At 37.1% G+C, this 25,850-nt stretch overlaps 3 protein-coding genes across 9 annotated transcripts; 1 reads left to right on the top strand and 2 right to left on the bottom strand.

The window, feature by feature from the left end:
- Positions 1-2,005: 2,005 nt before the first annotated feature.
- On the bottom strand, positions 2,006-3,675 carry Sap30 (SIN3-associated polypeptide 30). The gene is made up of 4 exons (XM_071596654.1): positions 3,211-3,675; positions 2,959-3,136; positions 2,668-2,883; positions 2,006-2,590 (listed from the first exon to the last, which is right to left on the bottom strand). The coding sequence occupies exons 1-4, from the start codon at positions 3,243-3,245 to the stop codon at positions 2,462-2,464; spliced, it is 558 nt and encodes a 185-aa protein (XP_071452755.1). The 5' UTR covers positions 3,246-3,675; the 3' UTR covers positions 2,006-2,461.
- A 106-nt stretch (positions 3,676-3,781) lies between these two features.
- Dsp1 (Dorsal switch protein 1) lies at positions 3,782-9,234 on the top strand. 3 transcript variants are annotated; one of them, XM_071596652.1, is made up of 5 exons: positions 3,782-3,879; positions 6,655-6,819; positions 6,911-7,068; positions 7,160-7,334; positions 7,420-9,234. In XM_071596652.1, the coding sequence occupies exons 2-5, from the start codon at positions 6,667-6,669 to the stop codon at positions 7,564-7,566; spliced, it is 633 nt and encodes a 210-aa protein (XP_071452753.1). In that variant the 5' UTR covers positions 3,782-3,879; positions 6,655-6,666; the 3' UTR covers positions 7,567-9,234. The 3 variants fall into 3 exon arrangements, with proteins under 3 accessions (XP_071452753.1, XP_071452754.1, XP_071452752.1); XM_071596653.1 differs by lacking the exon at positions 3,782-3,879 and adding an exon at positions 4,195-4,311; XM_071596651.1 differs by lacking the exon at positions 3,782-3,879 and adding an exon at positions 5,876-6,360.
- Positions 9,235-9,242: 8 nt separating this feature from the next.
- Positions 9,243-21,140, bottom strand: LOC139697801 (N-acetylglucosamine-6-phosphate deacetylase). 5 transcript variants are annotated; one of them, XM_071596647.1, is made up of 9 exons: positions 20,403-21,140; positions 19,987-20,205; positions 19,762-19,901; positions 19,542-19,676; positions 17,721-17,850; positions 15,467-15,555; positions 11,994-12,138; positions 10,773-10,949; positions 9,243-9,473 (listed from the first exon to the last, which is right to left on the bottom strand). In XM_071596647.1, the coding sequence occupies exons 2-9, from the start codon at positions 20,189-20,191 to the stop codon at positions 9,259-9,261; spliced, it is 1,236 nt and encodes a 411-aa protein (XP_071452748.1). In that variant the 5' UTR covers positions 20,192-20,205; positions 20,403-21,140; the 3' UTR covers positions 9,243-9,258. The 5 variants fall into 5 exon arrangements, with proteins under 5 accessions (XP_071452748.1, XP_071452747.1, XP_071452749.1 ...); XM_071596646.1 differs by having other exon boundaries at positions 20,860-21,140; XM_071596648.1 differs by having other exon boundaries at positions 20,972-21,140.
- Between the last annotated feature and the right edge of the window lie 4,710 nt (positions 21,141-25,850).

The raw sequence follows: 25,850 nt of genomic DNA, 5'->3' as shown, positions 1-25,850 counted from the left end.
GGACAGATTACAGCAATGGTAAGTCTCATTCCCAGTGTTAACATTTGTTATTATCATTATAGTGGAGTCCTACAAGTCTGGTCCCATAGCCAATATTGCATACATGTATCTGCCTGCAACATCACTCCAGGCCATCCTTTGATTTCAAGTGAAAAATTTGCAACCTGTAGTGTAGACATTTGGTTACTGCTTAGCATTTTATTTTTCATGCTTACATCAATCAATTTCTATCTATTGTTGGAATCCATTTGCATTGAAAGTCTTGTGTTGCATCAGGAAAACTCACCTCAGTCCATACACATTTATATGGCTCACTACCCCAAATATTGTTATTTCCTTGGCTGAATGTAGATTCAAAAGTTGCAGGAACTTTTAACTAATGTTCCACAGTTATGTTCAGAATTTTAAATGCTAAAGACCTCATCAGCCGATTTTGAAGGCTGAAATGTAGGTATACCTCGCCGGAGAATTCCTTACAAAACTATCTCCTTTAAACTTATGAACAGGGATAATATTTTATGCGTATAATAAATAGTTTCCTGAACAACATATTTAGATTTTAGAAGAATAAAGAGATCATTTATACATTGAATTTATATCTTGATAAAAAGATTTTGAAAATTTTTTTGCTCCCGTCACAAAATCGTTGCCAATTAATTTTTTTGATCAAACATTAGGCCTGAAAATAATTCCTATGAATACCCTTCACTTCCACATCAATAGTAATGGAAGTTCAAGCTACACTAACCATCACATGTCTAGGGCACTAAAATATCTAATGATTGAGTTTTGATGAATTACAGAACAACACCAGGGATGGTTACTCTCTTCCAGCATGCCAAAACTGTCATGATCCTACTTCAGGCATTTTTCTATGAACGCAAATAAAACTCCTGATAATGATTTTTTCAAAGTATATGCTTGCAAAAATTTCTGCTTGTTAACTTTTCTCCTCTCTCAACTCTTGTCTACTGATTTTCACAGGGCTTGACAGTAAGGATTTACAGATTCAATAGATTATGTCCAAATTCTCAGATTGCCTATTTATCAAAAAAATTAATGGAGAAAAAGTGACTTCCACATCTTTGATAAAATTTAAACAAATATGCATTCAAAATATATTATCCTGATGAAGCCAATGAACGTGATTCAGAATTGAAGTTTTTATTATGCCAGACACGATATTAATTCCTTGATCTCTAAGCTCTAGGATTAAATAAAGAGATCTAAAATTGGCAATACCTCACAACTCTTTCCTGGTCAATGACAGAGGCTGTTAACATGCCCAGATGCGAGAAGCGTAAATGTAATGTTTACCTTGAGCATCGTTCTTGAGGCGCACAGTTCCTAATTTCTTTTTACAACTAAAGATTGGCATTTAAGAATGCCAACATTATGTTTCTTGATCAAATAATGGAGTGAGTACTCAGGTCCAGCAGAAATGGTTTGGAATGGACGACCACCGAAATAACCTAAGTTACTCATTATGCAAGGTCCCGGCCACAATTCAACACAATCTTTTGCCGTATACCAATAAATATATGATTCCAAACATTTGGCAAATTAGTGAGTTGGTTGGACTAAATTTAATCACTCATTCCCTTAATGATTTCTTAACTAAAAAAATTAATGAACAAAGGTTACTAATACCCATATAAAACTGATCGAAGGTCTACATTGGAATTATGAGGAATCGCCAGCTTGAAAATTACAAGAACACAGACTGGCGAATATTTACCAAGGAAATTACATGGGTAGTGGTATTGTTAAAAATAAAGTTATTTATAGTTACGCCAAGCTTAGCGAATAAATTGTCCAGGCAAAAAGGGCATAAAATGTATTTGCTAGAAAACATAACTTCTCGCGCCTTTTCCCATTTTTAGCAATGGTCCGTCCGATAACCGATTAAGGCCCCAGCAACAAAACTTCGCCTGTTTTATACAAAAGATACAAATGAAATATACCAGGAGGAGATGTTTAACGGGTAAAACAATTAAAACCAAAATAATGTTTTAAGTTTTAATAAAAATCTCTATCTGTAAATAATTACAAATATACATACTAAATAAGATAGAGTAATGCACGATTTTGTCGACGGGATATCCGCTCCGATCAACACCAATACTTTTTAAATAACAAATCATCATTTAAAATCAAACAATGGTAAAAATAACATTAAAAATTGGCAATTTGAACTCCATAGGAGACAGTAAATAACAATCACATTTTTAAAGACGTCGGTGGAGATTAATTACTTCTGAATGAAAATATTTCCACCAATAATACCCGATTCAACTCATGGACCCTATTAATTAATGTATTCATCAACTCCAAGACCAGTTTTGCAGGACTTGCCTTTCCGTCAGGGCGATGTCTTCATGTGATTTATTTATTCAAAAACATCTTTCAATTATAAATACATTCCTATATTGCATTGAAAATCCACAACTTCGGCCATCCCTTAGGTGTTATCCCCACTTATGCCATTCTTTTGATCTAACTTATTACTATTCGATTTCACCATGTAGATGAAGAACGTGAGCGCTTCTTTTTCGAGGACAGGAATTGTTTTGAAATGCTTCATCAGGGTCTGTAATGAAAAGCATGAGTGTCACTTAACATATACACAAGTATAAATCCAGGTTCAGTACTAACAGTACCACTTACGTCAGCAAGTTGAGCTTTGTTTAACCCCGGCCTCGTCGCAACTTTGTAATGCCTTTTATAACGACGAAGGGTGTTCACCTGTAATTGGAATAAATCCACTTCAGGCAAATCGGTGTCAGTCTCGTTGGAATCATCTTCCGAGTCCTTTCTTCTTCTCTTGGTACGAGCTGACTGAATAACACCTTTGTGGTAGTCGCAAATATATATATGCCTCGCCTGAAAAAAAGTAATGCAACGTGTTACAAGGAAACAGGATTCCGCTTCGACATGAAATGTATGTAAAAAGCTTACGGAATGGTCCAATTGAAGTTTAAGCCGACGCTGCGTTACAGTTTTTTGAATTCTTTTACTATATGATGCATTTCCTGCGGGTCGTAAGCATCGGTCTCCATCATCCACCAGACAACATATTTGGTCAGGAGGTCCGTGCGAGTCCTCTTCCCCAGTACTAAATCCATTCATTTTCAATCTGCCGAAAGAGCACACCTTCTTAATACCCGTAACAAGTAAATGAAACACACAAAATCATGCACTGCCTCTTACCTGTTAGAAAGAGTGCTCTGTAAATGTTCATTCATAACAAACAAGTGGCTCCCGTTTTCTTAGCTGAAAATAATGCACATTTCCAAAACGTTCATGTTTGCGCACTTTCGAAGTATTTGCCTCCAAACAGTCTGTTCAGATCACAAATAATTCATGATATCTTCCAAAAATCTGAACTACACAGATGAACTAAGTAGTTTCTCATTACGCAGCTAATCTGCCGAATACCTATCAAACAATTTCGATAAAACTAAATACGCCTGCAGCAGCACCACTGAATTTCCTTCACAACATTGATCCAAAGTATAGCGATAGAACGACACAAGACATGGAAAACTGATTACAGAGGAATGGCGTTTCTTTAACGGAAATATACGTATTTCTGCGTCAATTATTTTCGAAAGTTATTTGCCCGTTCTCGTCTGCTCCCTGTTAACAGCTCCGAGCCCGCGACTAGAATAGATGCAACAGATGACCCCATTGGCTTATAATTCCGACGCTTTCATTTCAGGAAAGACCGGTTACGATTGGTGAAAATTTTGCGGCCAATCCGAAATTAGCCAATGAGGAAGTTCAAAATTTCCCTATGTTCATCCCTGTACCGCATAAGTGGCGTGGGTCGCGCTTCTCTTAGAACTGTATCCTTAACATACTACGGGAGAGATCGAGGTAAGTGAGTTTATTTCATTTCATTTGAAGTTAGCAGTGTCAGAACTTGAAAAGGTGAAGTTTTAAAGATCAATATGTAATGTTTATTATGTTGGAGTTTCATAACTTAGAAATTATTGATAGGCTTCGAACAAAGTTTTCGAAAACTGTCTAAATGCTTCTTTCGTATAACCGTCACCGAAATGGCCGCCGTAAGAAATCTATTGTAGCAAGCGCCGGAGACGCGTTTAGATTATTAATTAATGTTACTTGATAGAATGTTTTTAATTTCAGTTACTGAAACTGCATGAGTAAAATCAACTAATGAGATAGTATTGATTAATTTACTTAGCGTAAATCCAGAGTTATACGTCTAGAGATTTTGAACTTAGAAAGCAAGCCAAGGACATCGGTTGGAAGATTTTACTTCAAATTCCAGTATTTACAGCCCTGGTAATTTAAACGTTTGGTTAATTTCTTAATTTTACTCTTCTTAGTCCTTGACGCGAAGGCCGGAATCGAAATTTGGCGGTAAATAACAATCTCTTTGTTTCCATTTTTACCTCCCCATCACTTTCAAACGTCCAGCATCTGCGCTGTATATGTTACTATGGAGCAGGCCAGGTATATGGGTATAGCATTACGGAATCGAGTGTGGAAGTTTTAAGTGTTAATGAATTTAGAAATTTTTTGGAATTATTATTAATACAAAATGGCGTTCGGGAACTTCCTTGAACATGGCGGGAAGGGGAATTGAAGGTCGTAACCTGTATTTTTGCTAAATTTTACCCCGAAAAAATCACCTTATTCCCGTGACTTCGTATCTGAAATTTTCCCTTGTATTATGCTCTGAAATTAATTTTTAGCCGTCTGGACGAGAAAATATGTCATTTTAATGCATTTAAGTTGATATTATTCGTTGTGAAAACTTGTGTATCGAAAAAAAGGTCGGTTAAGTTGTTAAAAGTCCATAATTAATAATTTATTAAAAATGTGTCTAATGTTAATATTTTATTCAGCTTGGGCCGAGGCGCTGTTGTATTTGTCGATAATCCAAGTAATATTCAGGATATTTGCATAATTTAATCGCGATGGATTTTCAGATTATTACATTATGGCGGTTAAGTGAAACTTTCGATTTAGTCTTTTTGATTTGTAATTTCGCCACTTGGAATTAAGATACCTTAACATGTTGTGGTAGAGTGTTAACGTGCTTACAAGCTGCTATTACAAATTCAGTGCCATGTGTTATAAAATTGCTTGTCGTCTTGCGTAGCCATTTTCTCGAGGCATCCGGCAGGTAACTACTATTGTGAAGTTTTCAGTTAAAATACTGCTTGTGGCGACTCTATTTTAATTTACCGGCGGATCATTGTTCTTTATTTGTTGTAAACCTCGTACGTCCTCTAGAAGGCAAAAAGCCTTGTATCAACTTATCGCGTATTATTGATCGTCGTTAACTAGCCACCTTGTTTTAATAAAACCCATTTTGACCTTAGTTGGGGGTATTTAGCTAATTGTGAAACTCCCGATTTTCATTGCTGGTTATTGGGTTTTTTTAATTTAGTCGTAAGAGAATTATTATTAATCGCCATTATTACCCGATCATTACTTCTATCTACACCGCTGCGTGTTGAGGGCGTTGCATTCGTCAGGCGTCACTGAAGGCTACGTTGCCATGTTTTCCCAACGCCGCCACCCTATTTTTTAATACACGTTTATTGCCAGAAATCGATATAATTTCTCTTGCCACATATGCTCGTAGCGGTCCGGCTTTTGAAAATCCCCGATTGAAACTTAACTTAGCCATATTCTCTATATTTTGTGCTGCATTTTCAGTTATTTTACTCTCAGAATAAACTTGGAATAATTGTGTAACGAATTCTGGTTGTGGCCGTTGGTGCCCGCGGAAGGCATTACGCTCGGTTCCCACCTCCCCTCCCCCCCTTTCATCATCCCAGGACGATGCGCACACAAAGCGGCGGCGGTTTGCCTAGTCGATTGGCTGGTTTTCTTTGTGCCGCAGGGGTGACGCGCTCGTTTGGCAACATTGCTGGGGCAGTCGAGCACTGGTAAAGCAAGCCCCAGGTTCATCTTAGGGACTTAAAAATTCGAGGTGGCCTCGAGTAAGCGAGGCTTATAATGTCGGAGGGGCAGTGGGGCGCAAGGGAGGAGGCCGTGTGGTGGCCGTCCGCTCCGGTGGCCTCTGGGCTCCCCGGCGTCGGGGCAACCATGGCAGCTGGTGATGGCCTCACAGGACCCGATAGCGTTGTTGATTTCGTTGGCATCGGCAATGAACAGGCAGCTCGCGATTCCCTTTTCTACGGCAAAGTCCCGGATCGTGTCGATACTGGGGCATGTGCATCAGCCGATCAACCACCTTTCGCTCAAGTTCACGGCAACGGGAGTGCCGCTTACCAGCCCGGGAATGTCCCGATGATGGATGCATTAAGCGCAACCTCCACGACGCAATGGTGGTACCCGAAAACTAATCCCACAATGGTGTGTGATTTTGGTCATTTGAGGTTCTCATATTGGTTAGATCAATGCCCGAATGAGGTAGTGTTAGTTGGTCGTTTTCTCGCTGCTGTCGCTCGCACCATCTGTCAATTTACAAACAGGACGCTCTGCTGCCGCCGCCTTGAATATTTAAATGGCTTTTTAATTTATCGCGGTGCACGCCTATTGCATTTTATAGCAACTTACTATAATGAAGCTGGACGATTTTTATTTATTTTTTTCAGAATAAATATATAAATTTCTTTTTATGCAATGACATTGTTTTTATTTTCATAGATTCGTGGAAGGATGCCCCGTGCTAAGGCTGAAGCTAAACCAAGGGGTCGTATGACCGCCTATGCATTTTTTGTGCAAACTTGCCGCGAGGAGCATAAGAAGAGGCATCCCGATGAAAACGTCGTATTTGCTGAATTTTCCCGGAAGTGTGCCGAAAGGTGGAAGGTATGTTTATTGAATTACGCAGTCTATTTTTCGATCCTCAATTTCCTCTACAATTAGCGGAGAATCAATGTTTTGTGTATCCTAACTCAAGGGAATGGTCGATAAAGAGAAGAAGAGGTTCCATGAAATGGCTGATGACGACAAGAAGCGTTATGAGGCGGAGATGAAAGATTACAAACCGCCGAAGGGGGAGAAACGCGGGAAGAAGAGGAAGCAGTTCAAGGATCCAAATGCTCCAAAGCGGTCTTTGTATGTATAAGTTTTAGTAACGCTCATTTTATATTGAAAAAATTTAATTTCATTTGTTGTATTACTGTAATTTTCATTCCACATTTTCCAGGTCTGCTTTTTTCTGGTTCTGCAATGATGAAAGACCAAAAGTAAAGGCAACCAATCCAGAATATGGTGTTGGTGATATAGCCAAGGAACTTGGAAGAAAATGGTCTGATGCTGATCCTGATACTAAATCAAAGTATGAGGCCATGGCAGAGAAAGATAAAGCTCGATATGACAAGGTTCGAAATGTTTTCCATGTAAAGCGATTTCTGTCGTAATGACAATCTCATTAGAGACTAAATTAATTGTTCTTTTCGTTAATAGGAGATGACTGCTTACAAGAAGGCTAAGGTTCTCCCCGCTTCACCCGTAAAAGGTAGGGCTGAGGCCAAAAAGGCTGACAGTGAGGATGAAGACGATGATGATGATCAAGAGGATGGAGATGACGACGATGAGGACGATGACGAGTAGGGTGTGCACAGTAGCTTCTGAGACTAAGAAAGGGTTGAAAGCAGAGTTTCATTGTTGTGGGAAGAGCAGACATACTTTAATCATCTCATTCTCAACCCAGTGTACGTAACTTGGGTCTTTGCTCGTACTTACCGACGGTTCCCTTGTGACCTGGCTTCCGGCGGGCCGGCCCGAGTTACCGTGTGGACAGGTCCAAGGTCTGTTCTGCCGGGACTAATGGGTTGGGTTGGCCCTAATTAATTCCGACCCTTTTTAAATGTCAGGCTCACTGTAAATTGACACTTTTCAATCCAGCCAGTTGTGTGAATACATCTTTGTCAGGGAGTTGGTTTACGGGTTCCAAGTTTTAACATGATGGCTGGCCACCACCAAAGCCCTGTTCATTTGTGCCACTTTTCCTTTTTTTTACTCCAAACAGGTTGAACTTAGTTGCGGGATGCCCTGTGACCCACAAATTCCCCTCCGCCATTTAACTATATCCCTCTTCAATCAGACTGAGATCAGGTTTATCTGTAAGTGTGTGTGTTCTTGTGTACCTGCTGTGAGCTTTGGTGTTTGCCAGTATCGTTTTCATGGTTCATGATTTTTTTATTGTTCGTGTCCTTTATAAGAATAGATTGGTGATTCGCTCCTCAGCTGTCGTATTTCAATGATAGGAATGACGAATGACAGGTTACTTACTGGTGTGGAGTTGTTTGTTCTACTGCAAGATGTTTAATATGGTGCGAGTGCATATCCTGCTTCGTGGAAGAGGGTATAGAAGCTGCCAAAACACTATCAAGGACCTTGGTGGAGCTCTGAAGTGTGAACTTGAAAATTGTGCACCTTTGAATTTTTAAGAGTTGGGTAGTGCCAGTTTTTGTGTGACTGCCTCTTCATGTTTATTCTCGGGTGTCATTCAAAAACATTCCTTTTTTCTTGGCAAAATTTGTTTACGTGACTGAGGAAAGGAGAAACCAATGTATTGCTGCTGGAGAAATCATTCTTTCTATGTGTACATTAAAGTAGACACTTTTAATTCAGAAATGCAGTACTGTTAATTTTAATTTTAGTAATTTACTGTTGGGATGCCACGGTTTGGCACTTAACACAACTCATAGCAAATGCTCTGTTCTCATTATCATGGGAAAGGCAGTGTTTGTATTGCATAGGGATTAATAAAACTTTTAAACGAAATATTAATTTTGTAAGCACCTACTTCCGTGTGGTAATACACGATTTTTGCTAATTGGCCATTTTTATTTGGTAATTTCGCACACCCTGTTCATAGTAGTTATTTAATGTTGTCATGGTTTTAGTTTGTAATATTTAAGATGCAATTGAAATATTGTCATAAATATGTATTTTCATTGGGTCCACTGTAGGAAAATTTTCATACTTGTGTCAAATTCTTATCCAAAATTCTTCCTGGTGTATTTTCCATTTAGTGGTGTCAGAGTGCTTTGACTCAGTGGCCAGTTGGACTGGTTCAGTGGTGTGATAAGTGCCTTGTGACATTCAGTCATTGTTTAGTCCTGATAAATAATTAATACTGATAATTTGTTCAGAGGTATCAGTAATTGGTACGTTTTCAATAAATGGTGAGTAATTATATATTACTCTTTCTTAAGGTCCATGTCACAGTATTGTATCTTCCAGTTAATTGTAAAATACAGAATCTGATGAATAGACAGGTGTGTTTAATGGAAACCTTTATTTAATGATTAACATGGAATCGGGGCTACAGGATGTTTTTTTTTCGAAGACGCACTCTCCAGCGATCCAGGTGGACAGTATTTCGAATCGGTCTCCAATAAGTATGAAGTCAGCATCTGCTCCATAGTTCAAGGTTCCCTTGTTCTTTGAAATCCCTATTGCCTGGGCGGGATGCAGCGAGGCCGCTTCCAATGCTTCGACCATGGAACATGCTGTAGGAAAGAATTTTATTTGAGACTAGTTATAACTCGGAATTTGTGAGAAAGCACTCAAAATGTTAACCAGGAAGAATTTTTGTTACCTTTCCGCCCTAATGGTGATTACGGCCGAGCTAGTTTGTATGCCATAAGAGTGGGTCGCGGCACCGTTCCGAGTGTTCAGATATCCATAAAGGAGTTAATGACCTCTCTTAGTTTATTGGGATGCCGTGTCTTAAATTGACTCGCTTGGTTTCTTGAATTCGACGTTTGCAAATTTGGATGAGTGGCCCGTACTTCTACTACTCGATGTTAAATATCCTACAATTGTATGCCGACAAAATGAAGGCAGTTGTGGAGCTGGGTTTGTGGTTCCGTGTCTGATTAAGCTTTTAGCTCTTGGATGAATTATAACCACCGATATTTTCCCCCTGCAGGGGTTTCATTGATTTCTGGGCCTAACCCGCTGCAATTTCATTGTTCATTTGTTGTCCTTTGGGGTGTACTCGTGTTTATCATTAACTTCAACCATTTAAATGCTCGCGTGAGTCATTTAATTCAGAGCTAATGAGAGCATTTGAGATAGGATTTTACCGGGTGATGATGCTCGGTTAGTTAATTTAACTTTGGTTCCGACTCCTAAAAATGTGCGATGTCTTGATCATGGCAAAATTCTTGTGACATTTGTGTTACTTAACTATAATTGCTCATAGTCAACATACGGGTGTTGTCCTGCACAAGGTACTCTTGTTAAACAATAACGTTAGGTACGGACGCGTATGAGTGGCCTACTTCGACTTCCAACTTTATTTGGACACCGAAATTCCTCAAATCATTGATTCCCGTTTTACTATTAATATTTAAGTGGATTGGCTAGGCATATGGAGGGTATGCGTTCTTTTGTATTCATGCCATTGGCCTTCAATTTGTTTCGGGTGATAACTGCTATGCACTGTCGTGTGACGGGCCGATTCTTGCGAGTGAATCAGGGCAAAATATGATACCATTTGTACAAAGATTTTTTAAGTATTCTTTTTCGACGTTAACCAAAGGCTGCGGACATTTATTCTACCCGGAAGTTCAGTGGAGTTGCAAAAATTTAATGGCAGAAATGGGGTTAACGGCGCCAGTGACTCCATTTATTTATTATATTCCTTTAACTAGAATATGGCAAATTTGTCGTACATGAAATAGGAGCAAACTTCGGGATGTCTAATCTCTCGTTTCATCCCTCAATGTAGCTTGCCTTTAAAATCATGAAATCTACTACCTCGGTGAAAAATGTTCGTTTCGTGTTATTACCGCTGTACTTACTAGTAGCTTCCTGAAAGAACTTGACGCATCTGTCCATTGTAGCAATACTTCCACATAGAGTATCTGTCCCAGCTACAAATGCCTTGCCGCTCCGGACTTCGATGGCCATTTGGCCGATACGATGAGTTCCTTCCTCGAGCCCCATTGCCGAGATGGCATCCGTCACCAGCACTAAACCTAGCCATTGGATAGTTATAGAATACACGATTACTTTTAATACCTACCACAGAAAAGAGGTTGGAATTGGGTTGTTCCCACGTGACTCGATCACAATTAATATTGGGAATTTCATTTCGTCAATAATTTCATTTCTGTGTAATTTGAAGGATAGTGGTGATCTTTTCACCCATTACCAATTCATATTTACATTAAACTGCAGGAGGTTTACAATCTGGCCTTTTGTGGCCTACCGTTAAAATGGATTGCGCTACCATACCACCAAGTTCAAGAAACGCTGGAAGGGTCTGAGCAGATATTTCACCAATCGCTAATGTGTTATTCAACTTTTGTAAAGTAATTTATTTCAGCAGAAAACAAATAATACCAAGCTTACCTATCTTAAGGTCCAGCCATTTGTTTCAATTACCCCTATCATGCATAGTTATCAATTGAAAACTATGCGATATGGTGAGAATTAGAGGTGAAGCTAAGCATTGTAATTGTTTATATTTTTTATACCTTAAGCATCAAATAATGTGTTAACAAATTCGTTCTAATTACTTTTTCATACTTAATAATCAGTTAGTAAATTCTTAGTCCTTTCACTTCTGTGTGCTTTTATGCAAGCCTATTCATTCCATTATCAGACATTACCCTTAACAATGTGGTGATGCCATAATTCATTAATGTTTCTGTTTGCTTGCAAAATTTCCGTCCAGTACATAATATGCCCACAGACAATAGTTGATAGAAAAGCAAATTTAGGTGCTAACTGGCTTAAAGATTGAGTTGAGGTCAAGGTTTCTAAGTATTTTATGGAAAACTAGGTGAATCATTTGGCTTCAAAAAAGCAGTGGACATATTTAAATTAATTAGAGAAACAAGAAATTTGGGGTAAAGTGGTGTATTATTCACGATTTCACAGACATTTTCAAAACTGAATTTTCCAAGTTCTTCACGACAAATTTACCTTTCCCACTAATCCTTTGCCTTTATTGCACATTCATTGAGACAATCTACAGGGCAACAAAGTTTTTAAGACTATAAAGCATGCCTTCTTACCTTTTGGATGAGTTCTGTGAGCAATTCTCAGGGCAGCAGGATGGGTGTGGATTCCATCAGATATAATACCATAGTAAATAGTTTTACCCGCTGGAATGGCATCAGATGTGAGGAGGCCAACGAGTCCTGGATCTCTGTGGTGAAACTGAGAAGCAATTAAAGTGATGATGGAATTAGTCACAATAAACCATGGTTATGGAGTGCTTGACAAAGTATTCAAATTTGTGTTGTTCCTTCTTAACTCATTATTTTGGGAAACTAATCATTAAAATGGGAAACTTGAAGAAAATGGGAATATATTGGAAGGAAAGGAGGCTAATCCACAACCTGTACATGTCTCAGACTGCTCAGGTGCGGGTGGGGAACGGGGAGTCCAGATGGGCAGTGTTAGGAAGAGGTGTAAGGCAGGGTTGCCCATTATCACCATTGCTGTTCAACCTGTATGCAGAGGAAATGATCAAAGAGGCATGGGAAGAACTCGAGGTAGGAATGAAAGTGGGTGGGGAATTCGTAAAATCAGTTAGGTTTGCTGATGACCAAGCTTTAGTTCGTCAGACAGCCAAGGGGTTGCAAGCATTGCTTAGCGCATTGGAAATTCAGTGTGACCGGTATGGGATGAGAATAAATAATAAAACAAAGGCTATGCGATATTCAAGAAAGAAAAAGGCTAAGCTTAACATTAAAATAAGAGGGCAAAAACTAGAGCAGGTAGAACAGTTTACGTATCTCGGTAGTGTTTTGGACCAAAGTAGTAGGGACATAAGGAGAAGAATTGCGCTAGGCAAAGAGGCTTTCACAAGGAGGAGGGAGTTGATGACGGGGACGTTGAGTAAGGATATTAAAAAAAGACTCGTAAAAACTTTGATATGGAGCGTAGCTATGCACGGTGCGGAAACGAGGTCATTGAAGCATGAGGATAGACGTTAATTGGAGGCTTTTGAAATGTGGGTGTGGAGAAGGTGAAATGGACAGAGAAGAAAACAAAAGAGGAAGTACTTGGTATGGTGGATGAGGATAGGGATTTGTTGAGAGAAATCCTATGGAGGCAGGAAAAGTGGATGAAGGGGGTATTGACCGGCAGTGAGATGTTGAAGACTGTGATAGAGGGGAGAATGTTGGGGAAACGAGGAAAGGGAAGGAACAGGATAGGGATGTTGGACGGGATGAAGGGAGGAAGAAGGTACTCGGAGATGAAGAGAGACCTGATGTAGAGTAGGATGTTGTGTTTTGCTAGGAGTCATAAAATATTTATTTAGGAGCTGTGTCCATCCAAAAACCTACCTTAACCGGTAGATTACCTAATAATAATAATAATTGATAACCATTTTACAAAAAGGGTATTAGGGATTGCGGTGACATTGTATGCTTTTTAATAATTCATCAGTTCCATTTACACAATGAAATTCTCCATAAATTGGTTTGTTCAATTCATTTGTCCTTCAAGCAACAGTATTTAATAGTAATCAAATTATTGTAATGCATTTTAATTTTGTACTTGCAAGTATTAAAAACGTGCATTGGAAGGTTTAGTTCGATTGAAGAGAAAATCATGTTATCATCCACTTAAAATTTGAGTGCATTTTAGTTTTACCATGTAAACGGTCTTCTAAAGGTAAAGTACTCCTCAGGAGCAACATACTGTTAACTAATGGGCCACTGACAAATGAGATAGCCAGAAGGATAGGAAATTCCAAGATGAGGAGATGGTATTTCCAAAGAGAAAATTCAGGGTAGTTCGGTAACACAAAGAGTAGGCAACTCCGCAAACCTTTCATATTATTTTAGATAATTTACTGGTTAAGGTTGGATATACACAACTACCAAATAATTATCCATAATCTTCGACATCTCACTACCAATCAGAATGCTCTGCATCTATCTTCCTGCCTCCCTTGAATTTCACTTAACAACTTTCTCTACTCCCCCTCTATCCCTATAACTTTCTCTGTTTCTCTTTCCATCCATTTTACCTTTTCTATCCTTATCCTGATCTTAAAAGCCTCCAATCTATGCTTAACACATTGGTTTAATGATCATATTTTTACACCATACAAATCCACACACTATTTGAAGTTTCCTTCAGGGAGGACATTCAATATTAGGATCAAAGAACACCATTCATGCTTCACAAAGAAAGACGACAGATCCTAATTTGCCAAACACCTTTTGGATAAAAATCACACCAGTAACTTCACAGCAGACATTCTTCACACTGAAATGAAAGGATGCAGGTTGAAAATTTGGCAATCCCTTCAGTCTGACAGGTTTGAGGTGGTCAATGAAACATTATACCTCTCCCGTTCCCCCCTCCTAAAATTCTTGAAAGACTCCAATATCTTTCCGCACTAACCTTATCCCCACCAAGGCAGTGATGATCATCGACCGTCCCTTAATAAAGGTCAAACCATTGTAGGCAAACACTCCTCCTAATTAAATGTAGAACACAATGTTTTTATGCCGCTATTTCTAAGAACGGTGGGGTGTTACATTGTATTCTTCATTTAATGATCATTTAATTAATATAAACTTTCACAAATTTGAGTCAGTAACCTTCCAATACATAGCCTCTGCCCCCCCTAGACCACTAATCAGGCTGCTGCACCTGAACTCAACTTACCCCCTCCCCCTTACTCCCCCTACCTTACCTCCTCTCCTCTCCCTTACTCCTCTCTTGGAGCCAAACTATATGAGGTGAAAAATGTTGATGCATGTTACCTGACGATGATGAGCAGCATCTAAATCAGGGTCGCAAAATATTAAATCTTTTTGGTGGAAATGTTAAGTTTCTTCTTACTCTTATAATGAAGGAATTCCACAAAGTTAAACCTGAAACTGTTATGTTTTTAAATTTTAACATTTAACATTGCCTTCCCACTTTTCAACAATGCCCAAACCTTTGTTTTTTTTCACATTGATCCAATACTTATCACACTTTTTCTAATCTGCACTGCAAAAATTTTAACCTTATCTCCTAATTTAAACAAGTCTCAAATGATTTCTCTCCAAGAAAATCCTTGCATGGAGAATTGGCACTGTAAAATTTTTATTTATGAGTTATATGAAGCTCACAATGTAAACCTATTTTAGTACCAACGTGAGAATCATAAATTTTGATGTACATTTATATTTTCTATGAATTTGAACTTTAAATTTACATAGGGGCTGAAAGGGGGTCTCCGGCCAACTTTCATCATTCTAAACTAGATTTTGTTTTGCCTTTTAATGGATGGTTAAATTTTATAAAGGAATTTTAAATTCCTTTTATCTGAATATGAAACAACATTTCTTTTTGAAGGCAGTATTGTCTTTAGTCATTACAGAAGTATGTATCCTAAATTAAAATGTTTGTATTCCCTATGCATAAAATTGACTTTATAATGAGGCTCCCAGAGTAAAGGATGATAGTCATTACCAAAAGAGATCCCAATAATTAAGAGCCAGCCATTAGAAAAAAAGTTTAATTCTATACTTACTGGAAGCATTGCATTAAAAAGATGGGTAATGAAACTTGCACCATGGTCCACTGCGATTTCTCCTTCATGAAGATTGGCCATTGAGTGTCCTAAAATTGAAGGTTTTCATGGATTTTACATTCAATATAAATGTTTACGTGAAACTTGGTCTCCTAAAAAGGAGTTCAAGAACCCCACATATTTGTAAACCTATCAGTGAATAAATTAATGGCAATTATTTATGCAGTTACTTCCCAGGAATCATAAGCCTCCACCTTCCTCCACCATATACATGGTGAAGTTTTTAGGGGGCATACATGTATTTCTTGAAAATTCGTAAATGAAATATTTGGCTCAACTATGTTAGGAAAGATATGGTGGGAAAAATAATAAATTAATTGAACATATTTAAATTTAAGGACCTAAACATCATATTTAGGTTACTGATGATATCCAAATTCTGAAATAAATTGTATTTTAAATATATATTAAAAAATCAAGAAGTGATTAATTTATTGTTGGGAAATGCATTTTGAATAGGGCAGAATATGCTCCAAATAATTGCTGTGGTAATCAGTTGGAAGAAAATATTTGACTACGACAGATTGGTCTTTGGTTCAAATCTTGGAAATATCAGTGGCAACATCTTGCCATAACCAAGCTAGGTATGTGATTTTTTTGTTTGTTGTCGAAACAAACATCCTAATGAAAGGAATCAGAACCACCTATCACAATGAGCTTGGCACTAGGTGATCTCTACCCTGGCCCATCAAATCAACCTCCACAGGCTGAAATGCTGCTGTGAAATTTTTGTTTCAATATTTTACAAGTGTCTTCAACCAAGTTTCTAAAGCTTTTTTAGGCTTGGCAAAGGGTGGCTCTACATATTTTCTGGGGATACATTGTTAGTTAAAATGCACAGCTAATAGCTAAATTTCTTGATCAATAGTCTAAGTTCAAAGTTAAATAAATGATTAATTTAATGAGTTAATCAAAGTTTACAGGGTAAGACATCCTTGATGCTTATCTTGGATATTAGCTTATCTTTCAGAAATTGAGAAAGATATGAGATGTGGTTTACCTGTTCACTATGTATCAGGTGACAGACTATTGAATGCTTCCGAAACTACTGCTCAGGATTTCTGAGATACCATTTAGAATAATTTTTTCTTCGTCTCTTTCCTTCCTAATCGACAGGACCCTTACCAAACACACTCAAGGTATATTCTATTGTTTCAGGCTTCACTTCGTGGAAGTAATTGATATCCATTATTGAAATAGAAAGAAAGACTCGTACTTTTCCACAGATTTTATTATACGGCACGACGCGTTTCACCGACTTGCGGCATCATCAGGTACAAATTTGCAAAACAGATCCTTCCAACTCCCCTCAAATCCTTCCAACCCTCCCCGCCCCCACTCTGTCCTGAGGGTATATATGCTTGCTCTGTCTGTTTTGCAAATTTGTACCTGATGATGCCGCAAGTCGGTGAAACGCGTCGTGCCATATAATAAAATCTGTGGAAAAGTACGAGTCTTTCTTTCTATTTCAATAATGGACACTCAAGGTAGTTTTCAGGACAGTAAATTTTTTTTTTAATTTGTTGTTTTCAGTGTAACTTAATGGAATTTGCATAACATATCAAAATGAAATTATTGCAGTGTGCGGTCAATAATTTCATTTCAACAAGTAGTTTTAGCCTGGGAGAGACTCAAATATATGGATTTAAATGTGGAATTTTCAATAAGTATGGTATATATTATTTTTTTCAGTGCACTATAATCGTTGATTTGGAGTATGATCAAGAATGCATGACATAGTTCATTCAGGAAAAGAGGGTGGACACTTAAACCCAAAGCATAGGTCAATCTAGTCCATTTCAGATAATTGGGGCGATTCAGAAGATAAAGATAAAAGGGAATGAGAGATTAGGAGGGATTAATTTCCTCTCCTCCACCCTAGTAGGCTCTTTACATCCACTTATGAGCCACAAAATGCACTCCTTTCAATGGGCCACATTCTTAAGTTGGACTTGATCAAACCAAAATTAATCAACACATGTGATATCTAATTTATGTACATGTACCCCAGAAAATTGCATCTCACATGACATCATCAGCCATGTTAATGCAAATGGACTGATGGACAAATTTCCTGCTAAAACTGCCTTACTTAAATACTTAACTCAAATATCAAGGAAAATATTATTATGATTAATTGTGAAGATGAACTCTCTCCTGCCTAAAGCATACTACCAAATACATCAAATCTTACCAAGTGATACCGTTATTCCTTTGGCAGTCAGATCCGCAATCACTGGGCTGGCATTGGTTAGCTCAGGAGCTAAAGTAATAATTGTGACATTTTCAATATTCCCGTAAATATTCAGCACTTTTTCATAACCCTGTGGGAAAATAACACATATATAACAGTTTTATCTTCATTTAATTTCGTTATCAAATGTATATTTTATCCTTTCTCTATTTAATCAACAAACATTACAATCATGGCAAAGCATGGCATATAAAGATCAAATTTCGTAGCAATGAGAAATCATTCGAAATCTGATAGTATGAAAACACTAATGTCTAGGTTGAATTCAACCATTCCACAAAAATTCATTTTGTGCTCATCCTTTTCAAGTTTGGATGTGAATACTCATAATCTTGGAATGGCAATTCAATTTATAGAAATTTCTGAGAATACTCTGTGAACATACTACTAATTAACTTGCCAAGCTTTCTGTAGAGTGGCAACTATAAAAAGTTATAATTTTCCTAATGGTATGTAAATCGGTTACTAATTATTTACTTAAAAAATTAAATGTTATTTTAATACTTCCAGTATCTAGAATATTTCTCAGCTTCTTCAGAGGTGTGAGTTTTCCGCTCTGAAGAAATGGGTAGTAGTAGTAGTTTTGAGGGGAGGCGACCGACAGCTAAGGTCATTTGCGCCATAGGGGAAGGACAGGAAAGGATGAAGGGTGGAGAGAAACCCGGCGTCGGCATTAGCCTACTCTTTACGAAAGGCGCCAAGGGGTCCGCGGCTTAACGTCCCATCCGACGGACGGCGTACTCACTCAAAGTGCCCTCCACAAAGCACCGCAAGTAGGGATCGAGATACCTCTGAAAAATATTCAACACCGCCGGGATTTGAACCCGCGCCCTCAGGGTGGGAAGCCAGTACGTTAGCCCCCGCACCATCTCAATCCCCCTGAAGAAATGTTACCTATTGCAACTGCTCAATAGTCACTAGTATTAGCCTAAAAAACGAACTTCTGATTTTTTTGTAATTTTTTTATGTTCTGGATTTTTTAAAAGATGCACTATTTATTTGACTATCAGCACTCATTTCAACCCTTCTCAACACAAGAATGTGGCGTCCAAGGGTGGATTTTGAATATTTAATGTTTCATGCATTATCTGTGACCAGAGGTCAGTAGATGAAAAAGAAAGGAAAATGTGCTTGCAAATAAATTTATTTTAATACCTTAAGCACCAGTATGACAATTATTTTATTTAAGCTGGCTCTGAAATATCCTCACTAATCATTTCAATAACTAAATATGTTAACTTAATCCTCTATGGGAACACAGTCCACTAGAATGTGATTAAACTGGAAATAGATGGATAAGGAAATCCTTGGTTATTATCTTTTGATTACTTCTGCAGATGCAGCATGTAACTGACTGTTGCTTAATGAGTAACTGCTACAGCTAGTTATTTATTCATGCCACAGGAATCATGCATGACTTCACAAAGGAAATTATTTACATCAATTTTTTTACTGGATAAGGATTGAGAAAGAAGATTAGTACTGAACACATGTAAATCAGAATGTTGCCCTATTGTCCATTTAAATATCAAGAGCAGGTTGGGAGTGAGGTGATGGAGCACTGTCCAGGATTCATTCACACTCTGAAAACATACCCCAAATGTTCACTGAGCGTTCTGAGAATGTACATGGTGTGAATTCACAAAACTATTTGACTCCAAATTATTAGAGCACTTTGAATGTTCATGTAAATTAAGTGAACGTTATTTGCAGTCCACAGTTAAATAAATAGGTGCCTAAATTATTGTTCGATTTGCTGACCTTATCCAATGTTTGTATGCAACTGCTGGGATGAGCCCCTTTCTTTTCATTATTTATAAAAGGTCCTTCAACATGTATTCCCAAAATAGATGCACCTTCACGGCTACCTTGTTGTTTGCGGATCTTCGGTAACACCTTTCAAATGAATTTTAAAATGGCACAATAAATGGATTTGATTCTTATGCATCCAATTAATATTCAAATACAAACAATTAACTACCTCTTCATAGACGTGTGTCGGAGATGTTACCACAGTTGGGCAAAAAGATGTCACACCATGAGAGAGTATTCCTTTTGCAACTTTTCTCACTCCTTCCTCTATTTTGTCAACTTCGTTCGAGAAATCAACCCCAAAACCACCTGTTGGCCAACATATATTGCGATGTAAACAATAGAACTTAAATTGCAAAATCTTTTCCATTACATCATTACAGTAAGATATTACCATTAATTTGCAGGTCTATGAATCCCGGTGCCAGCAGGAATCCATTGCAGTCTATCTTCTCGTCGGCGCTAATTTTTTCATCAAAAAATATTTTCTCTGGATTAACAATCTTACCGCATCTTACCCAAATATCTTCTTTTATTATTTTGTGATCGCGCAGTATATAACAATTAATAAATTGAAGTAATTTGTGATGTCGGAGCATCGCAACGAGATATTCTGTAAAGAAGAAGTTAAAGGATCTCTTGAATGCACAGACAGAGAAAATCGTAAACCTCGCCAGATCGAGCGCATTTGATAAATAGTTTGTGGGGTGACGGAACAATTAATAAGGCTAGATAAGAATTGAGAAAAAGGTCACTATCGTACACTTGGAGCTGACATTTTAAAGAAGCTCAGGACGAAGGCAGACTCACCCCTTTTCTGACATTGGTTTATGAAAAAAATGAAGTATTTTTTGTTATGTTTGGTAATTAATACTTTTTAACAGTCCGCCGTATGCATAGGAAAAGTGAACCCTCGAGTTCAACGACCGCTATTCAACCTCGAAATTTTATGGACGAGCTCATTGTCAGGGTCAAATCATATGGGGCTGAGATAAATTGATAGTTGAAGTTCAACTGAAAACATTTTAATTGTGTTTTGTTTCATAGTAATTGGAAATATTCGGGTTCAGATTTAGGAGACCGATGAGTAACAATTGACGGATATTCACCATTTGTAAAATATCGACCATGGATGTGAATATTGATAAGATATTATTTAATGAAGCTGTGCGGGGGCTGAAATTCAATACATCAATTACAATTAAGCTAGAGCTGCATTGTATTCAATGGTAACGAAAAGTGAAGATCTGACGCAGCAAACTCTGACCTGAGAATTTTATCGATCAAGAGATTCCGTCTCCACTGTTGTGTAAAAACTGAAACTGATGACGGAAAAATGAAAACCTTTAGCATGTATGCCTGTGGCGGCACTTATTCACCTCAATCCTATTTACCGCAGAAAGGGAATATTTCTGTTTAGGAAATAGTGTAAATAAGGTATTAATCACTGAAACACTTCAAAAATTAATTTTTCTGTTACTATTAATCCGCTTTTCAAACAATTTTTTTAGTTTCATCATGACCACATTCCTTGCGTGACATCTCCAATATTTCATGATAATTTCAGGGGCCGCTGAATTACTCTCAATTGTTATATCCTGTGATCAAAATTAAAGGAGGCGCCACGTTCTACCAATTTGCGGGAATATAAATTGGACCGGTGCCTAACTGGACCGATCGTACCCTACGTAGATGAATGACGCTCGTTATCACACGCCGAATACTGCCACTTTCATGTCTTTTACTGATAGTCCACTTTAACAAAAATGTAGAATACCGAAAAATTATAACAACAGTTACAAATGTAACACTCTGAGAATAGAACTTTTTACTGACATTTAAAATGTTAATATAATGCATAATGATGCTTATTTATCATTATTATGTAGTCTGCGGTTTAAAGTATGTTTTGGATCAAACTGAACTACAAAAGATTTCTTAGACTCGCTAAAGAAAATACGACCTGACGCAATACTACAGTAAATCCTTTTTAATTTCCTAATACTTACTTCTTCCCTTCAGTCTATCCCACATGCCTATCCTTTTCCTTCCACCACCAGGTTTGTCCAACCTCTATTACAGTCTTCAATATTCTATCTCTAATCAATATGCTCGGCATTTACCCTTCCTGTCTCCTTTGGATTTCTCCCAACAGTTCTCTCTTCTCCCATACCATTTCTAGTACCTCTTCAGATGTGTTCCTTTCTGTACAGTTTACTTTTTCCATCCGTCTTCACACCAGCATTTCAAGTGTCTCCCATACACTCCAATCATCTTCCCTAAAAGATCATTTTTCCACAATATACCAAACCATGCTCCATATCAATTTTTTTACAAGCCTTTTCCTAACACCTACTCATTGAATAATAACAACTATGTAAGTTCCACTGATTTTTATAGATAAAATAAAAATCATTGGAACTTATTAAATTGTTATTATTCACTTTTTATCATGAAGTTCCATCAAGTTGAGCTGAAAACCATGGCAATCACTTATCCATTCTTTGGCCCTTCCCCTTACTTGGAAACCTAATAATCTTTTGTTTTTTTGACATTGATTCTCATCCATACCAATAGCACTGATTTTATAATTTGCTGAGCAATAATTGTAACTGGTTAATTAAAACTTGTTGGTCTGGAAATCTAATTGATTTTATGATTTCCCCGCCAACTTTCATTCCTAACTCAAGTTAACAGTTTCAGGCTTAACTTTATGAAATTCCTTCATGATGAGGGTAAAATATAACAGAAACTTAACACTTCCACACACTTAGCACGCACTAGAAGTGTGTAGAAGTGTAAAGTTTCTAATATTTTTTACCCTCTTCCTAACTCAAGTTCTTCCACTTTTACCATTTCCTCCATGGATATGTTGGAATGCACTAGTGATAATGGACACCCCTGTCTTAACTCTCTTCCTAATACTTACCATCCCGACTCCACATCTGCCATTACCTTTATGGGTAGGTATTGGTTGGACATGGACTGCACACCTACATGACTAAAATGGCAAAACCTTAGACTCCATGCTACAATAAACTGTTCTTCAATTCTGTATACATTCTCTCTCTCTTCATTCCATCCAACAGCCCTATCCTTTACCTACCCCTACATTACTTGCCTCATATCCTCCCCTCTATCACAATTTCACACTTTCCATCCCTAATCAAAATGTTCCGGATCCAGTTTTCCTGTCTTTTTGGGTTTTTCTGAAACAACCCTCTCTCTCTTATCTTCTGTAGTACATTCATTACTTCTACTCAATTTACTCTTATTTAAAGTACAAAAACAAATACATCCCTCCTGATTGTACTCTTAGGTTACACTCTATCAGGGACCTCCTTTCTGCTGTTGCATCACATGTGCATCTTCCTTTTCAGAACCTTAACTGATCATCCCTTAGTAATCATTTGCCCTCCTTTCTATCCTTTTATCAATGATCCTAAATATCGCCATTAATTAGAGCAAAATCAAACTTATTGTCCTAAAATACTCAACTACAGCTGTATTTTCCTTTTTTGGGATAGGAATTGACACTGATCTGACAAAATCTTACACCCAATTTCACCCTCACGACTGTCCTAAATTTTCCCAATATACTTCCTTCAACATTCTTCAGAACCCTTCAGTATCTCAGCGGGAATGGTATGTATCCCCATAGCCTTTTATGGTTCCAATTCCCTCAATGAGCTTTTTCTCAAAATCAAATATTCAAGGACCTACGCTTTCACTATCTACAATATATTATCTTTATACACCCAAAAGCATGCTGACATGATATTTGCCATTGATCCTCGATGTATTCTTTTCATCTCTCTTGAATCTTTCCTGGTTCAATTACAGATTTATCTAATAGTGAACCACCACATCTCAATACCCCGTTACTATGAAGTGTTTACTTCAAGGTACATTCATGCTAATTTTGTCTAATTGATTATATGCACTGCCTTATACTACTCACAGTTTTTTAATGAATCATGCATATCTATTTTACTTTAAAACCATTTATAAGGGAGATTTTTGGGGTGCTATGTTTCAGTTAAATAATCAATTAATTCACGAGTCTAGTTGATTCTTTCAGGATTAAATCAGTATGCTATCTGTTTTTTCATTATGCATAACAGAATTAGAAGCAATATTGCTTCAAAATTTGCTGAAAATCTTAGACCAACTTGTGAAGAAGCTTTTCTCATAATTGGTGCAGGAGGAAATGTCAACATCTCAAATTTATCATTCAATCAGAAGCATCCTCCTTCTTTATGAGGTTAAAAAGAAACTTAAAATTTCCACAATAAAGATTTAATATTTCACGACCATGGTTTCGATGTGCGCATCATCGAAACCATGGTCGTGAAATATTTAATCTTTATTGTGGAAATGTTAAGTTTCTTTTTACCCTCATAATGAAGGAATTCCACTAAGTTAAACCTGAAACTGTTGTTTATCCTCCTTGTTTCTAATCTCCTAGCAACACAATATAGCTTCTCTAAGAAAGAGTGATAATATTTTCACCTTTTTGAAAGGCCCATGTTGTTAAAATCCCTAGAATTTTTCAAATGAAATCTATTAACCAAGGAAAAGTTTATTTTTATGTAAACATGTACAATAAGGTATCAAATTTGAACATAATTATCAGCATTTAAACAGGATAGTGTTCAATGAATACAGTTACTATAAATGATTTACATAGTCATTATTACAAGTATTAAGCCATATGGCAAACACTTTGATTTATTCTCCACAAATATGACACTGTTAAATTGAAATACAGGTACACTATACAATCAAATTTGAAAATCTTCTCAAAACAAATTGATTTCAAAAATGTATTACATTGTAAATGGTCATATTCCCAAAGACTAATGCACACAAAAAACTAGGTTTCCTGGTAAATTAGAAAATGGAATATTTTTACAGACTAGCTGTGCATAATACCATATTACAATCTATGAAATGAATACTCATACTTAACCCATTTTGATGCATGTAAATAATATTTTTTATCATAATATTTATGTTGGTATTGGTAAGGTGTATTGAAGAAACACAGTTAAGTTCTAAAATAAATGATTAATAAAAGCAATTTAAAGGAAAGACAATACAGCATTTTAAAAGTCAGTTATGGGTAAGTTAGTGATTGTCTAAACAAATTAATTCAAAATTTTTTCAATACATTCATTTTTTTAACTCCACATTGAAGTTTATGATACCAATTTATCACACAAAATTTATCCAAAAGTCTTCCTTTTTTCATGCCTGTTCGAATATAACTACAGTCTTATATCATTCCAGCAAATGCACATGACCATTTAGCAGTGTTGTTAGAGCACAACAAACCTTCAACTATATTAGTACAGATACTTATCACTAATAACATCCTGCAAATACAACATCAACATAAGGTTCACTCTTTCGTTGGAAGAACATGAACAATCTAAATTCCTAAGCTGCATGACCCGTTGCCAAGTAATGCACTCCGTAGAGGTATCTAATGTGTATGAAATTACCAGTGGCTACACTCCTGCTGTAATGAGCCAGCTTTGACTGGCACATGGCTAGCCATATATACACAATTGATTAAGCAATACTGCCACCGCCGTTGACTCTTCTTTCAATCCACTTTCAGCCTAATCACACATTATAGTGAAAGGACAGTGTTATAACTTTTTCACTGCCTTACTATCTTAGGAAACTTTTAATGAAGAAAAAAAATGCATTAATTAACTGTATAATTTTGTATGAAATAATAATTATCAGTACTGGTGTTAAAAGAATTGACTATTCTTCAATGGCACCATAACCATCCCCCTAGATATGGGCCAAACTGATGGATGAATGACGACTCATTTTTATTCGCATGTCAAAGAACTTTTATTATGGGTGAAATTAAAACTTGTTTAGAACTAAGGTTTCCACATTTAGGGTTTTATAATGAACATTTTTTTCCTTGTATTAAGCATTTAAACACTCTTACCCATCCCAACTGGTGCTCTCACCCCCTGCCATACCTTTTTGGTGGATTACAGGGTATTTATGTAGATAAAAATCCTCCCACATTACTTTCATTATAGAATTTCACTGCATTAACTTTTCTGCTTCTACGAGTGAACAAGAGAAAATTCAACAATTGAAATAGAAACAACAAATTATACCCATGTAATGTCAATTAATTGATTATAGTTATTCTTCATTGGAAGAATGGTGGGAAAACTGCTAACATAGGGGTCCTGAGATGCTATTATCTGGGTTCTTAGCTTG

Source organism: Hetaerina americana, unplaced genomic scaffold, assembly GCF_022747635.1.
Source record: "Hetaerina americana unplaced genomic scaffold, ioHetAmer1.1.p SCAF_8, whole genome shotgun sequence".
Taxonomy (NCBI): Eukaryota; Metazoa; Arthropoda; class Insecta; order Odonata; family Calopterygidae; genus Hetaerina; species Hetaerina americana.
Note: the sequence above shows the minus strand (reverse complement) of the source record. Positions and strands in the feature narration are given on the sequence as shown.